This window comes from Delphinus delphis, chromosome 8, assembly GCF_949987515.2.
Source record: "Delphinus delphis chromosome 8, mDelDel1.2, whole genome shotgun sequence".
NCBI classification, from domain to species: Eukaryota; Metazoa; Chordata; class Mammalia; order Artiodactyla; family Delphinidae; genus Delphinus; species Delphinus delphis.
The window spans coordinates 68,398,635-68,415,582 of record NC_082690.1 but is presented as its reverse complement, the minus strand read 5'-3'; the positions used below and the strand labels follow the sequence as shown (position 1 = coordinate 68,415,582).

The window sequence follows — 16,948 nt, the reverse complement described above, 5'->3', positions numbered from 1 at the left end:
CCTAAGAAAGACAGCCGATGGCCCAGTCTTCTCTGCTTTACTCATTGTTCTACCATCATTGTTCAAGCGTAATGTGCAGACTCTTACCTCTGGTCTACAAAAACAAACTTCCCATCTATTGCATGCCGAGAGACATATTCCATAGATTTCACCCTGATTTCCCCGTTCGCCGGTTGTGGAACCATGTGAGAGTGCAGTCGTCCGATGGCGACAAGGCAGCTGAGATTACACCCCTCGTTGTCTGGTTCGTTGTCTTCGTCCAGCCCCATTTTTGTGGGCGGCCAACTTTTCAAATAGCCTGTGCTGTGGATTGTGCAGAAGCTTTTTCGATCTGCTAGAAAGCAAAGTCCATGGTCAATGTCAGTGTGGCTTTGGGGCCTGGGGGCACAGGCAGCCTAGTCGGGGGATGTAGGTAGGGAATCAAAATATAAAAACCAAAGCCTTACTGTCCAGAAGTTAGCATCTAGTGAGAGAGAAGACAGAAAAAACAGGTATCATCCAGTGTCATATACGCCTTGTAGGGCTGGTTACAGCAAAAGGGCATCACATGCACCAAGGAAGCAGGAGCTAAATCTCCCTGGGGAGAAGCAGGCCGCCCCGAAGAACTAGGAAGGAGGTGGATCAAGAAGGATGAGCACTGGGTAAGGGACCAGAATCTGTAAAGGTCTGAGAACATACAAAGGCACAGAGAGGCATCCTGTACAGGAGACAGCAAAAAGCTCCGTGTGGTCGAAGGGAAAAGGGAGGCGCCGGGGGTGGAGTTGGAAGGGCAGGTTGGGAGCATATCGTCGGAGCCTTGGATTATTTGCTCACAAATGTGTTAACCTTTTTCAGGTAGGAAATGGAGAGCTTCTGAAGGTGTTTAAGTGGGGAAACAGCAAAATCACATCGTGATTTGGATGTTCTAGGAGGAGAGTGTTGGGTGAACTGGAAGACATGCACGAGATGCTGAGGACTGTACCATGGCAGTGCCGTGAAGATGAGGCAGGGCAGGACACAGGAGAAATTTCTGAGCTTGAACTGCTGGGATTTGGTATGAGTACCAAAATATTTGGTATGAAAAAAGAAAATAAAGATGACTCCAACTTTTTCAGATTGAGTGGTTAGCTGGTATTATACAATTTATTGACTCAGGGCAGAGAATACAGAGTAAGTTTTAGAGGAGGGGGAGAAAAGATTTCAATTTGGGACACATTAAGTGTGGAGCACCTGTGGATTCCAACAGTAACACATCCTTATGGAATAGTTTACCAAGCATCAGGTCTGTGCTAGTTACTGGGAAACAGTGAAAAACAAATCAGACCTGCCTTTGTGGAATTCAGTCTAATGGGGGAGAGATATTTTAAACAAATAACTACATAACTGCAACTGTAAGCAAGTGTTAGAAAGAAACCCTACAGGGTGCTACAAGCAGACATAAGGCAGCCTGAGGGAGGGAGGGAGTGACAGACATTGAGGTCCACTCTAAAGGACGAGCTCGAGCGAGTCAGGGAGGGGAGCTGGTGGCGAGAGAGGGGCATTCCCGTCAGAGGTGACAGAACATACGGAGACTTTGGGTAGAAAGGGTTTGGAGGCATCAAAAGGAGGTCAGCAAGTCTCAAACGTATGGAGTAGTGTCAGGGGCGGGGGTTTGCAAAGTCACATGAAGGATTTTAAACTTTTCTTCAAGAGCAGCGGGAACCACTGATGGGTTTAAAACAGGGGGCTGATACGAAGATTTGTTTTTTTTCTTCTTCTATTTTTTGGCCACGCCGCATGGCATGCGGGAGTTCCCCAACTAGGGATCGAACCTGCACCCCCTGCAATGGAAGCGTGGCGTCTTAACCACTGGACAGCCAGAGAAGTCCCAAGATTTGCTTTTAGAAAGGTCACTCTGGCCACGTGAGGGGCTGGAAAGCGTGAGGAGCCTGCTTCACCAGGCCTATGAGATCCAGGGTAGCCTCCATCTAGCGACAGTAACAGTAAACATGGAGATGGGTAAACATACTTCAGATAACTTCTGCAGGGGCAATTCATGGCAGCAAGACATTATGACTGACTAGATCAGGAGGGAGGGAAAGCGGGTGAGGGTGCCCCCCAGGCTTCTAGCACGCACAGCTAGATGGACAGTAGTGCCGTTTACCTTCGAGGGGAAGCTCAGGTGGTTACTTCTACATATATCATGTTTGAGATGCCCTTGAGATGTCCAAGCAGGTAGATTAAATAAGCAGTTAATTTACAAATCTGGAGTTCAAAAGAGAAGTGCAGGCTAGACATATGAACCTGGAAGTTAGTGGCATATAAATGTCATTGGAAGCTAAGGGGGCGGCTGACTGTCATTGGAAGCTAAGGGGGCGGCTGACATTACCTGTGGATGAGTATCTATCTACTCTTAGGAGAAGAGGCTGGGGACAGAAGAGGAGGAAGCAACAAGAGGAACCCGGAAGAAAGCCCGGAGTGGGAGAGGACAGGAAGGAAAACACTTCACAATGGAAGAAAAATGAGAAGTGTCCACTGCACTTAGCCACCTGCAGGCACTGGTGAACTTAGAATAATTCTGGTGGGCTCGTGGGTGCTGGGGAGGCAGGGGGCTGTGACTCTATTAGAGAGTATTCTTTCCCAACCACAGGAAAACAAACAGGACTTAAACAGAGGGAGCCTTCCCACAAACCTGTGTCATCGTGACACCATCAGGGCCTTCCAGCTCCCCCCCCACCGCTCCCCAACCGCCCCCATTGAAGGGGGGCTAGTGAGGTCCTGGCTGCAATCCTGGGACCCGCTGCTCTGAGCCCACCCCCTGCTGAGCGCTCCACCTGTGATAGGATTTAAAGAACTGTTAAGTGGTTACCTTTTTTCTTTGAGCAGGTGGAGGGGAAATCCTTGTCTTCAACCTTTACGGAAGGCCTGTTACACTTCATCCTACAGAAGAAAGAACGCCGTGCTCCAGAACATAATCGAGATGGCCCAGGGGTTATATCTGTTTTAACTGGAAGTCCAGCTGCAAATCAATACACAAAATGTGATAAACTGAGGGTAGTGTTGTCTGTCAGGAGGGGGAGTGTGCCCTTGAAGAAAGTCTTTTCTTTCCTGCCTTGCTGTTCTGTAACAATGACGTGACAATAACCCCTCTCCTCAGTCTAGGCCTTAACAGATGCTGTATGGACAGGGGCGCTGTCAACCCGGAATGCTTACAGATCACAAAGAATGCAGCGACTGATGAACGGACTAGGTGCTCCAGGGAATAAAGAAATACACACAGGGTTCCTGTCCAGCAGGAGTGGACGGCTGAGAAGGGGAGATGGAAGTTCACCAGGAAAAGACTAATGATAACACAACGTGACGTATGAGTGATCAGTGCCAAGTAAATGGCAGAAACAATCGGTGTTTCCCGGAGGCAGAAGCAGGTGGGCTGGGACTTGGAGGATGGGCAAGACCTGGATACTGGAATGGAAAGGAGGCAGCAGGACTGCCTTAAGTTCTCAACCCTGGCTGGATGCCAGAACCGCCGGATGCTTCATCAACCTGCAGATTCTGGGACCCCATTCTAGATCTGTGCTTCCCAGTGTGGTAGCCACTAGCTACAACGCAGCTATTGAGAAGCCGAAATTGGAGGTGTGCTGTACGTGTGAATGAAAATAGGATTTCAAAGACTTAGTACCAGAAAAAATGTAAAAGACCTCATTTTGGATTTTGTGTTAAATAAAATACAGTATTAAAGATAATTCTGCATTTATTTTCACTTTTTTAAACGTAGCTACCAAAAAATTTTAAATCATGTAAATTTCACATATAAACTAGCTCATATCTGCGGTCTGAATTATGGTTCCGGCCCAACTGAATTAGAGTCTCTGGAGAAAAAGCATGACTGTGATCCTGATAGAAACATGGGCTACTTGTCGGTGCAGAAGCCGGGGCTGCAGATCACGTCTGGGGGGAACAAGCGCCCACTGCCCACGGCGGGAGCAGCCATCACAGGAATGGCTACTGCCGGGGGCTCCTCCTGGGTCTCCCTGCTCTCACCTACCTCCCGCACTGCTGCCTCAGTGATCCTCCCCGAATGCCAATCCGAGCCCGCCCCGCCTGGTTCACAGCCCTTCACTGTGTCCCCACAGATGAAAAGGTCTTCGTGGTCCAGCCCTCTCCCTCCCCTGCATGTTCTGTTCCAGCAGCACCGGCAGCCCACAGCACCGCACGTCTGCACCCGTCCACAAATCATTTCTTCTGCTCCTTTCCTCCCTTCATCATTTGGCAAACACTAATTCATCTTTTCAAACCCACCTGGAGCTGTCACCTGCTCCGTGATGCCTGTACCCACGCCCACGTGAGAATTAATCATCGTTCTCTATGCCTGGCACTACATCTATGGCTGCACCCATTATGAATGGCGCTGTCTCCTTGTCTCCCTGACTACATGGTAAGAGCTTTAGAGGCAAGGACCAAACAGCATTCATCTTTCTCTTCTGAGGTCACTAAAAAAATTGCAGGACCCTACTATAAAGGGCAACAGGTACCAGGGACTGCATTGTACTTACAGGAAGAAGAGGAGTGCCTTAGTGAAAAGGATGATTTAAAGGAGATTCCTCTGGTGGTTATTTCCTTCCAGAGATTACAATGGAGAGCTTGGAAGCAAGAAACTAGTTAGGCTATGATGGCACTGGGCCAAGGTGAATATACCATGTTGTGCTTACTCTGTGCTGGAAACTATGTACTCCGTTATTAGCATATTAAATCCTCACAACTTGATGAAATAGGTAACATTTTGCAGATAAGGAAGCTGAGGCACAGAGAGGTTAAGTAACTTGCTCAAGGTCACACAGCTAGTAAATGGTGGAGCCAAGATGCGAGCGCTGCATTTGACTCAGAGTCTGTGCTCTTAACTGCTGGAGTGCACAGCACCCCCATGGGGCTGAAGGAGAAGAGAGCTTCTGTGGCCTCACACAGGAGGCAGGGAGCGGGTGCAGGAGCAGGAAGCTGGGGGAGAACGTGAGTGGTGGCCTGCTGCAAGAAGGAAGCAGGGAGGCGGGCAGAAGGGCGGGGCAGGGCATCTAATGAAGAACCACTTTGGTCAAAGAAGCGTCACATTTACACTTGAAGTTTTCTTACTTTCATCTTATGAGGCTGCATGAGTGCAACTCAGATAAATAGAGGTGATTTTTTCAGGGGGAACAAATCAAACTGATGTGAACCCTTTTAACGCAGGAACATACAACTTGGAATTTTTAGATTCTGAAAAAAAAAATGACTAAAAATCAGAAAGAATCAAATGAAAGTAGCTGTTTCTCCTCTCACGAGTTTGGACATTGAATTTTTTTCTTCTTTCTTCTCTTCTAACATAAACAATCCCACTGAGCCAAAGACAGCACCTGGGACCCAGATAAAGGGCAGAGAGGTAGGAACCCAGAGGCTGAGGTCCGCACACACTGCTCAGCCCGGCGCTCAGCCGTCTGGGCAGGCAGCTGAGGAAGCAGCGGCGGATCCCAAACTCACTTTTTGCATCTATGAGCCGCTCCCGGGGTGCAGTGTCAGAGGAGGAGAGCTGCTCCTTGACTTTGGCGATATCTTTAGGATGCAGGTAGTCAAATAAACTCTGACCAATCAGATCATTCTGTGGGAATGTATCATCAAAAAGGACAAGTCAATGGCACGTGGAACATACATTAACCAACAAGGGCTTGGCCTTTACTCTGCATTTTTAAGCACGAGAATTTCAAATATTTCATGTGTTAACATGTACACACGTCCAGTCACTTTGCCTAGATATAGACACAATGAATGAGGCACTGGGAGTGTGGTTTTGATAAGACACGAAGGCAAAAGGGCTCAACCACATACATAAATAGTTCATGCTCCTCTACGGCAAAAGTCTTTCAGTATGTATTCCTTTTCATTTATTTCTGAGGCCCACAGATTTCCTTCTAAGACCTCAGAGGGAGGAATGTAGGGCGTGGGCTCTGACTCTAGCTCCATTAAACCTCTGTTCTTAAAGAAGTTGTGTCATACTATTCGCCTCACTAGCCTAATTGTTAGCAGAGATAAAAATAACTTCTTCCATAGCTTTGCTCTAAGACTAAAAAGAGCAAAACACCTTGGAAACACTAAATTTACATTAATTCTAATTTATATAAATGTTATTTTGATTCTGCAATTCTTCTGCTTTACTAAGTTTCCATGCAAATACCAGCATGTGAATGAGTGAATGAATGAAAAAAACGAGTAAAAACTCTAGGGACAAAATAGGTGAAAAGCTCTGTTCTAGAAGCATTTATAAATGGTTATCTTATATGATCCTACAAACGGTCATAGATTGTATGGATTACTACAATCATTTTTTAGAGGACGCTGAGGTTCAATAGAGCTAATAAGTGACATATCACTGTTAACACAGTATGGGTGGATTCCCATTTTTCTTATTCCCTGGTATTGTATGGTCTGCCTACCTGTCTTCCTTGTCAGACAGCCCCTTGCCCCCCTACCCCTACACCGTGGGCTATTTATCTTGCAGCAGTGAGAAAGTTACAATGCTGATAAGGTCGAACTTCCCAGTGGGGGAAGCACATTAAAGGAAGTTTTCTAAGTTTATATTCATTTCTGTGTACAGACTCTTCTGGAAGAAGGATGGGGTGGGGGAATATATAAGCACTTCACATGTCACTTGTCCACCATAATTATTCTGAGAAGTGGGGTGACCTTTTTGGCTGCTGTGAGGCTGCCCAGAACCAGCAGCAGGAGCAGTACCTGGCTGTAGTTGAGGATCTTGAAGACAGACTCTGACACAAAGAGGATCTTCCCTCGGTCACATCCTACGACAAACAAAAATCCATCTGCTGCCTAATCAGGAGAAATGGATAATCAATTTATCACACTTTAGGAAACATGATTTATAGTCACTCTGATAGCAAATAAGGATTGTTTTCTAAGTATCCAAAGCACAGGACTGCAGTCATTGACAGTTTCACAGGTATCCTGAGAACAGGATGTTCAGAACAAATGCCTGCCGAGAATAGTAAGATTCTCTCCAAGGCGGATATACACACATGTATTATCTAATGATTACAGGGGATAGTGCCATTAGAGTAAGTTCTGTTTCAAGGCAGAACTCAGCTTAAGAATTTTCCTTTGACTGCATGAAGGTCCAGAGAAATACATTTCATTGCTCTAAGTATAACAATGCTGTAATATCATAGAATCTGAGAGCGGAAGGAAACTTTAGGATCAGAACCCCCTGGTCCAACATCGCAGCCTCCATCTGTCCTCAACTCGAACACCTCCATTTCCAGGGAGCTCTCGGGAACAGTGGTTCTCAACATTTGACGTGGGGTTTGCTTTTGGTTTTTTACGCTGATGGTCTGGAATGGGGCTAGATCACTGGTATGATTATTACTCCCTCCCCATCCCACCCTTACCCCCACCCCAAAGTGATTCTAACGTACACAGGCTCGAGAAGTACTGCTCCCAAGTATTATCGCTTGACCCAGGGCTGGGCTGTTTGTATCCTAAATTATACAAAAAAAGAAAAGCAAAAATTTCCCCTGACTTTCTTTTCACCTCTTCTTCACTTTAAATACAGGTAAAAATCCAAAGGGCCAGTAAAGATAGGTGTGGAGACAGGACAGTATTTGTTGGATAGACTGAAGCAGGTAAACACCAAAGCTACGGTACCTGAGAGCTTAGGATGTTTTGTGCATGTGTGACTGAATCCTATCCACGACTTTCCAGGCGGGCAACTACTCAGCTCCTGCCGGGGCCTTCCCGGTGCCAGGGAGGTGCTCCGTTCTCTACCACGCACTTGCTCTACATTCAGCTACCACGGGCTAAATCACAGTGCGTCATTATCTTGCGTTATTTGCTGGGCCGCAGCCTGTCCTTTGGAAGAATCTAGAGAACCCTTTTCCACAAAAGGGCCTTCGGGATGCAGTTTAATTCAAAGAACTAGGAAATGAATTCATGTGCCAGAAGGTAACAGAATGGTACATGCACTTGTGCTGGGATAAAAGAAGTGAGTAAAAGGGGAACAGATTCACTATTGCTGTGAGAGGGCTTGGCAGGCTGTCCTGCCAGAAGGAAGCTGAGGATGATCCTTTCCTAAGTTAGGTCTCTGAGCTGGCCCAGGGGCAAGGGATGACGGTGAGGGGGAAGCGACTTCCCAAGCACCATCTGCTGGAAGCCTCATTCTGTCAAAAAAGAGAGTATTAATAACTTCCTCACTTGCCTTGCTGACAATCTCATATCTAACGAGAAAAGAGAGTATTTTGAGGCTTTTCATTAATGAAGCGATGTGGCACAAAAGATGCCTGGGAAGAAGGTGCTCGTGACATCCTGGAAAAAATGCTGGGCAGAGTCAGGCCCAAACTGGTGACACGAGTGCAGTGGATTTGAACACATGCAGGGGAGGGAGAGGAGGTTCCAGAGGCTGGTGAACACGGTCAGCACAGGGGAGGCACAAAACATTCCGACACCGCTTTACTAGGGCAGATAAACACCAGCAGGTGAAGAAGCTGGGGCTGAGGAGACAGCCAGAGGGCAGAGGGGTGAGACACGAGCACCACGGGGCCAGAAGACCAGGGCAGGCTCGCCCTCAGGGAGGACGGTGTTAAGTTAATGAATGACACGGAGCCGAAGCAGCCGCCACGTTTTCAAAACTCGGGACATACAGGATTCAGACACTATAAACTGATCAGGTTCACTGCTCCCTGACACGCCGGTTATTAAAGATATTTTGAAAGCACTTAGTAAAGAATGCTATTAGTCAGATTTGCACTGGTAAGGAAAAGTGGAAGTCCAGTTCCTGCTGCCAAACCGTTCAAACATCATCTGAGTGGACCCTGCCATCTGTTGAAGCAAATTCCCAAGAACTGGGCACCTGGAAGTGGCAAGGAATCAGACAGTACTTCACAGCCACTGAGATGGGCCAGAGATGTGAGAAAAGTTCCATCAGGGAAGACAAGTCACCACTGACGTGGTCTGAGAGACAAGAGCAGAAAAGGCAAGCCCAAGATAAAGTATTTAGTTTGGATAGCATTAAAACTCTTACTCCAGACCTTGATAAGTGTGGGCATCTAATAGGAAATCATTCAGAAAAGCAGCAACAAGACAATTATTAAGCACTTGTCATCACAAAAAGAGCTGGTTTTATACATATACACACATATATATTTTTTTCTTTAAAAACACCAATTTGGACTTCCCTCGTGGTGCAGTGGTTGAGAATCTGCCAATGCAGGGGACACGGGTTCGAGCCCTGGTCTGGGAAGATCCCACATGCCGCGGAGCAACTAGGCCCGTGCGCCACAACTACCGAGCCTGCGCTCTAGAGCCCGTGAGCCGCAGCTGCTGAGCCCACGTACCACAACTGCTAAAGCTCCCGTGCCTAGAGCCAACGTTCCACAACAAGAGAAGCCACCACAACGAGAAGCCCGCACACCACAACGAAGAGTAGCTCCCGCTCGCCGCAACTAGAGAAAGCCCGCGCCCAGCAACGAAGACCCAACACAGTCAAAAAAATAAAATAAAATTTTAAAAAGTACCAAATTATCAGTATGGCAATTAGGACCAGCTACATAATATGTAGGGCCCAGTACAAAATGAAAATGTAGGGACCCTTGTTCTCAAATACAATTTTCAAGATGGCGACAGCAGAGCATTAAACCAAGTGCCAGGCCCTGTGTGACTGCATAGGTTGCATGCCCGTGAGGCCAGCCCTGGTGGTCTCTCTGGAGATGCTGCAGGTACAGTTTACATCTTAACTCCAGCAAGTCCTCCCTGAGAACAAGGACATCTTTATGAAAAGGATGGAGAGGTGAGGGCAGAGTTGGGTCTTCCGAGCGTGCCTTGAGAGGTAACCAAATGACCATCGCCAACCTCCTGAGAAGGCTTGGTCCCACCCTACAGTGTTTATCAGTGATTGGATGTTTGTAGGACAGGGCCATGCATAACCAGTAAGTCCTAAAGTGTTTGCTCAATTAGCTAGTGAATGAAAATGGAAGACAGAAGACATACCTATCCAAGCTTCAACTCACATGAAGCTCTGAAGAATCGCTAATGATAAGCTGGAATATGGGACTATCCAATAAATAGATACTTACTGGATGGATAAAAGAGAAGTTCAAAAAAACTGCACCTACGCACGATGGAAAAAACCTGGCCCAACAATAATTCACGTACAAGAGCCGGGGAGGGCCACTATTACAGCTACCCCGGATGTGGCTTCTACTGCAAGGGAGGCTACCAGGCCATCCAACCCCAGGCCAATCAGGCCACAGCTGGAGTTCCAGTGGCAGCCACTCCTGGAGGGAAATCTAGCAGACAGATGCAGTTCTGTAATGTGTGGCAACCGCTGCTCCCGACCCCCTTCTCTCCTGCCTGCGTCTACGATACTTGTTCTGCAACATGACTTGCAGCTATGGGGGACCAGGTGACATCTTCTGGATAAGCTGAAGTCCACTACTGTGCTTCCAGGAAGGTGCATCCTTTCTTGGTACAAAAGACGGCTGGCCTGGAGCCTCCCCTGCCCTTTTTCTGGCTGATCCGCTACTGAGAGCTGGCACAGGCCGTCTCACTCCAATGAGGCAACAAGCTACATGCTAGCTCAGCAGGGTTGTGTGAGAGGACAGAAAGAGCCTGGTTCCTGCTGACCTCACTGAACCTCTATACGAGCCCCTCACAGCCTACCCCAGGACTGGCTATGCTGGAGAAACAAAGCCCTGTTTATTCAACACGTCTTCTGTTCCTTGCATTTAATACAGCACGTCACGAGGGGGTGGATACAGACTATTGGAACGAGCAGGCAGGCCAGGCTTACAGAGGGCCTGAAGCCGGGGTGAGCTGAAAATGGGTAGCGAAGATGCAAAAATGCAGCTGGACTAGCCTCTGTGCCGGGGCTTTGCAAACTTCTGCTCAGAGAAGTGAGGTCGGCCCTGGCTGTGGCGAGATGGGGCAGGTATCCTTGCCTTAAGTTAGGCTTCTCTGTTTCTCTTTTCACAGTTTGCAAGAGAACACGTTTCTGAATTTGGTGTCTCTCCCTTCAATTTCCAAGTGAATCTCGCTCTACCCAGAGCAGACCTGACTCAGCACAGAAGCCGGGTTCCCGCAGTGCCACCTCAGCTGCCTCTCTGCAGAGCCTGGCAGGAGAAAGTGAGCACTGCAGTCACGCAGGTGAAAGCATTGCCTCCTCCACTTACTTTCCTCCTCAGGCCATGGTGTCTTTGGAAGCTTGTTGTTTTGATGGAATTTTGGTATAAAGATTTAGGTGGCTGTTTTTGTGCTAGTGGTTAAGTGATGAGAGAAATTCTCAGCTGCTCTCAGTTTCAGTCCCTTTCTAAAACCCTCCTATTCAGGAAGGGGATTCTTCATTACCTCCTATTCTAACAAAATCTGCTCTTCTTATTTAAAGTCCCAGTAGCATAGACCTTCAATTTTTGCTTGAGCAAGGGTAGAAGAGGAGGGTCTCAGGGAAGAGACGTGAAGCCTGTTCAAACAGTAAGAACAAGGTGGAGACCCCAAAAGAGGAAGTGAGCCTAAGCAGGTTCAGTGTTGAGACATCAAATTCCCACACGCTGGTGCTTAACTCTGAAATTTGTAAAAATAAATGTTGTGTAAAACAATCCCATAATTGCAACATACCCTGAGAATAAGGTGTTTCAATTCATCATCTGAGAGAAAAGTCGGTTTGTAGTTTGCTTCTGTGTATGGATTGGTGGCACCTTACAGGGGAAAAAAGAGAAAGCGTTGGAACACTGTATTTTCAGATGTCTCATTCCATTCGACTGCCTCAAACCTTCCAGATGCGGCCAGTCCTTACCACCTGGGGTCGAAATTTTGTCTTCTTTTTCCTTTACGGAGACAGGGCTAGATCTGACTTTGGACAGGAGCCTCTAATGCCAAAGAGAATTCCACCGAAAAGCAAACACTGCTGCCCACAGGAGACTTAGCAAGCTTGCTTTTGTCACTATAGTGAAAATCAGGAGCTGCCACAAGTTAAAAAACTGCTTCTAAGAGAGAAGGCAGCTCTAGGAGCAAACTGGTAGAGACTCCTGGGAGGTTCCCTCCTCCCAAGATCTATATTAAATGGGTTGTCTAGCGGTTGCTCAAATCTCCACTCTAAATGTTCTTGGGAAATCATCCAGACTGCCAGGCCCTGAGTAAACACCCTGTAGAAGGCATTTACTGAGAGCTCCTCTTCATCAGGGTTGAATTAAATGAGCTTGGCAACCCGGAGAAATGCATTTCTTCAGTAAGTGCAACTCGAGCTCCCAGGACTGGAAGGCACAAGACTTATGTTTAAAAGGCTGTCAATCTGGCATCTTTCAGGAGAATAACTTAGAGAAAAATGCCAGCAGGAAATGACTTGAAATCTGCAGAATGGTTAGTAAAGGAGTGAAGAAGTAAAATGAAACGATCCATAACAATTCCAAGTACCACCGGGAAGGAGGGAAACAGAACGTGTCCTGACTTTCATATCAACCAACAAGGCACGTGTTACTGACCCACGTCCCTGCTTTTTAGGGTAACTTGAGCTCTGCCACTCTTTTCCTTCCAATGTAATAGAAATTAGTTATGATTTAATCTCTATCTTCACTAATATGAATTTTAAAATGCCATTCTCCAGGCAAAGGACACAACATTTATATTTTTGAATAATGATCAAAAGTCAGACAAAACCAGCTACTTCTCATTTCCGGTGGCTTTGTAGAAATATAAAAGACGTAATTCTTTTACCACACAGGTCAGAGATCTGAGTGAGTGCCCACTTTCCAATTTCCTCAAATAGTCCAAGACTAGCTGTGGAAAATTCCAGGAACCGCATTCACTAAAGTGCCTGATACAGTTTGGATTTCTCCTGTGGTGTGGATAAGTCACTTCCACGTCTCTGCCTCTGTTTTCTCACCCTCCCCACACTCAGAAAAGAAGGAAAACACTGCTTCCCTCATAAAGAGTTGATGTGGTTTGGGAAAATTCCAGGAAGATGAAAATATCATCAGTGTTCATTCCTGACGATAAAATGCATCAAGTCCCACCAACCAGTGACTCACTCTTCAAAAGGAACCATGATGAATTTTCCTCTTCAAAACTGAAACTGACTTTCCTGTGTCACTAAGGGCACCTACATTTCTGATGTATAGCATTGTATGCGTGGGGCCCAGGCACCACATATGCACAAGCTGGCCCTTCAGCAGGGTCCTCTCTGACACGTATGCGCATACACACACGCACAGGACATAGCCTCCACCCTCTGGAGATGCAGGACAGCAAAACTGCATCTCGATACCCACAGAAGCTCAACAATCGTTTCATTTGGCATCAGGTCTACTGCTGAAAATGACACGCATATTACTCAAGGCCACACATTTGCAAGTAATAAACATTTGTCCCTAAGGAGACTCGGGAACATTCTAGGAAAGGGTGGTAACATTTGTGAGCAAGGGCATAAAGGACAATAAAGCCGGGACCTCACCTCGTAATGTTTTCATGTGCTGAACAGCCATCCTCAGCACGGTAAGTTTATCTAATTTCCTGGACATCGCGTTGCACGTTGGTACCAAAGAAGCCAGTTCATCAATAAAACTGTTCATTTTATCCCGACGCCTCTTTTCAATCTGGCTGTGAGCTTCCCTGAACAACAATATGAAAAATGATTTCTGTAAAATGTAACAGAGCATCAAGGAAACGATGAAAATAAATTATAGCTGTTTTCAATATTCATCTGTCAAGGCAAATTTAGAATCTGCAGAATGTTTCAAACTAGGCCTTCCTACTAAAGTCACCCAAAAAAGTGGGCTCACTGCCAGGTCAGTATTAGGTTTTTTTTATGCTCACCTCATCCTTAGAATTGAGAAATATTACAAAAACTGTCTTTTCAGAGTAAACTGAGCTGTTAATTTCTCCTCATTTCTTTTCCTCTCAGCCCCGATAAAGTTGGATTTTAAGACAGGGGTGAAGGAAAGAAGGGAGGTGGAGAATTCAAAGGGCAAAGCATCCGGAACAGACATCTGTGAGGGCGCTCAGAGACGCTGAGCTGTCTCTGAGGTTTGTGGGGAGCTTGCTGTGTGGCCCGTCGGAGACCGACTGATTGAGACATCAGGTAACTAACGCCACTGTCCCTGGATCGGCCATGACCCCACCGAGACGCAGCGCTTGCTACCTCTGTCCCCACGAGTTTCCACTGAGGAATGTCACACGCCTTCCTCCCTGGAATTGCTGCCTGCCGAGTCAGCGTGACACTTCCATGGGCACACACTCCCTCCCTGACTGGTGTGCACCAGTCATTCGTGACTGTCCCCCTCAAGAGGTGTGTCAACAGGGCTTCCCTGGTGGCGCAGTGGTTGAGAGTCCGCCTGCCGATGCAGGGGACGCGGGTTCGTGCCCCGGTCCGGGAAGATCCCACATGCTGCGGAGTGGCTGGGCCTGTGAGCCATGGCCGCTGAGCCTGCGCGTCCGGAGCCTGTGCTCCGCAGGGGAGAGGCCACAACAGTGAGAGGCCCATGTACCGCAAAAAAAAAAAAAAAAAAAAAAAAAAGAGGTGTGTCAACAGTGGAAACGTAGTTTGCTGCCACTGCCACAGCAACAGGACCGTGGGATCTCTTGCCAAAGCTGGTCCACGAGGGAAAAGCCAGAACTGTCCGTCAAATTCTGCAGCCCCTGGTTCTGTGTCACGATACAGACTCAAATGGCCCTGGGGCTACTGGCAGAAGAGCTCAGGATCTGCATGGAAAGGAGTCGCAGGCATGGTTGGAAGCAGGAAAGACGGAGTTAGAGAATCTCCTCGAGGGAGCAGGGCACCCCCAGGTCTAGCCTTCAACTGCACCTTGCAGAGCAATAAGGGCACTTTCAGAGGCTTGGGACAGCCCGGGGAACCGAGTCACTGAGCCAGGTCTCCCCGAAGGGCCCTGAGTCAGGAAGGAGTAACCTGCTGAAGACGGAGAAAACCTTTAGCCTTGATTTATCTTCTGCTCCCTCCAAAGCCCCCTTCCGGTTAACTGTGCTTAGACAGCAAAGAGTGAAGGCAGCTCAGCCTGGAGGGATGGAGGGAGTGGAAGAAGGCCACATCAAGCCCCGGCCCCCCATCCCCTTCCTCCTTCCCTAAGGACGTGACAGTGTCGAAGACCGTCTGACAGACAAGGACCAGATATGCAGAGCCTCCTTGGCTACACACCAAGCAACCAAACCAGGACAGTTTATAGACAGAATGAGGGTCCAAGCTCACCTTGCATTTTTGATCCTTCCTTGGTGCTCTGTGTATTCTAACCTGGAAAAAAAAAAAGAAGAAACACAATGTCCTGGAGATTGACAGCAGTTACACATCTGTTTTCTTCCCTGCCTTAGCCCTGTCATCTCTACATGACACACAAGAGCTTTGGTTGTTGGCCACACTGGGGGTGGGGGGAGGGAGACAAGTTCAAGCCCATAGGCTCAAGGCCTCCTTGCTTATCCCGAATCAAGGACATGGATGGAGCCTGCACCACGTAACAGAATGTTTAATTATGCAAAGAAAATGGCTCTAAGGATGCTGAAGTTCAAATGACTAGATTCATGGTACCTTCCATGAGGGTCGTCTTTGTCTGTGTCCATGCTTTCTCTGAGAAAACAATAGAGAATGTGACTGTTAAGACATACAAAATAGCTTCTTATCTAATACAGAAGGCCCTCATTTATCCAGAAACCAAGCAATCAGAAAGCTCAAATAGTCATAGTATTGACTCTTGATGTATAAAAGTAAAACAAACAAAACCAACTTGAACCTACTATAAAACCCAGACCAAACAAAAGTTATATATACCGTCTCAATAGAGTTCGCGTGTTAACATATTTTTACCGTATTGATTGTTTGAGAAAATTGGGAATACATACAGCATTTATGGAAACTCTTAGGTAACCAGAGTATCTGAGTAACTGTAACACCTCATTCCCCCCCGCATCATTCTGGATAAATGGGGTTCATTCATTTGCAAAACACATCAAGCATCAAATATACTATATATTTGGTGACGGTGGGTGAGGTGAGGAGGGGAAATCAAAGTACCCACAAAGAAGTACTGAGCAGAGCCCCAAGCCAGCTCTTCAAAGGCACTGCTACCCAATGCTCTGGTTCTCAGCTCAGCGGGAAACCCCGAGCCCTGAGAAACTGGGACAGAGGGAGGCATGGGGTTGGGGGGCCACAGAGATTCCTGGGGCCACAGCAGGGATCTGCCTTCCTTGCATGGACTCCAGAATCCAGTTTTCACATCACCTTGTGGTTCAGTAGAAAACAGATTGAAATCCTCAGAGGAAGGAGTTCTAAATCCCCTGGGTCAGCTCACACCCTTCTCCAACCCCTAAATCGCTCAGGAGGGCACTGGCCAACATCTGGGCCTCCTCCTTTCTCCTGTAAGAAAGGAGGGATTATGGCCTTCCAAACAATGTCATCTCAAGGGCAAAAACAACTTTCTCAGGAGCACTGAGGCACATCACGGGCATTCTAGAACAGTGGTTCCCAACCAAGAGCCCTCAATTTCCCCACAGGCAGAGACTTTCTCTAGCTAGTCCTGAAGTTCAGAAGAAAATCTACAGGCCACAGGGGAAAATGACAACTCTCTCTTCCCTTTTGTCTAGACTTGTATCCGCTCACTGAGGCAGATGACCATCTCAGGTGAAAAGCAGCTCTGCCCTACAGGTATGAGTTTAGGGCATTAAAATGATAAGATAAAGGATTATGGTCGCTTAATTAATAGGGTCTCCACGAATTACAGAAGACCTGCAAACTGGGGTCCATGCAGGAAACCTGAAAGTTCTGGATGGAGACAAGGTTGGGAACCACAGATCTAGATAGCAGAGGTCTTAGAACACGTCAAGGCCTCCATCAGCACTGGCCCAAGACAAAGGCTCCACAGAAAGCACCTAGTTTCCCTGTTGGGGAGTTACTGCCATGGAAGAACACCCTCTCGGTCCTCACACCCACTCTCCATCCCCTGGGCGTCCACTCTCTTAATCATCTGGG

General features: G+C 47.3%; 1 protein-coding gene across 10 annotated transcripts in view; it reads right to left on the bottom strand.

Moving 5' to 3' along the window:
• The window catches only part of BMAL1 (basic helix-loop-helix ARNT like 1), a 104,390-nt gene that overhangs the window by 14,812 nt on the left and 72,630 nt on the right, over positions 1–16,948 (bottom strand). For 8 of the 10 annotated variants that reach the window (XM_060018515.1, XM_060018522.1, XM_060018519.1 and 5 more), the window contains 8 exons: positions 15,512–15,550; positions 15,179–15,220; positions 13,430–13,587; positions 11,599–11,678; positions 6,715–6,807; positions 5,467–5,584; positions 2,828–2,977; positions 88–334 (listed from right to left, as the gene is read on the bottom strand). In XM_060018515.1, the coding sequence (XP_059874498.1) occupies positions 88–334; positions 2,828–2,977; positions 5,467–5,584; positions 6,715–6,807; positions 11,599–11,678; positions 13,430–13,587; positions 15,179–15,220; positions 15,512–15,550 (927 nt within the window). The remainder of the gene's footprint in view (positions 1–87; positions 335–2,827; positions 2,978–5,466; positions 5,585–6,714; positions 6,808–11,598; positions 11,679–13,429; positions 13,588–15,178; positions 15,221–15,511; positions 15,551–16,948) is intronic. The other 2 variants (XM_060018520.1, XM_060018523.1) reach the window with 1 other exon arrangement.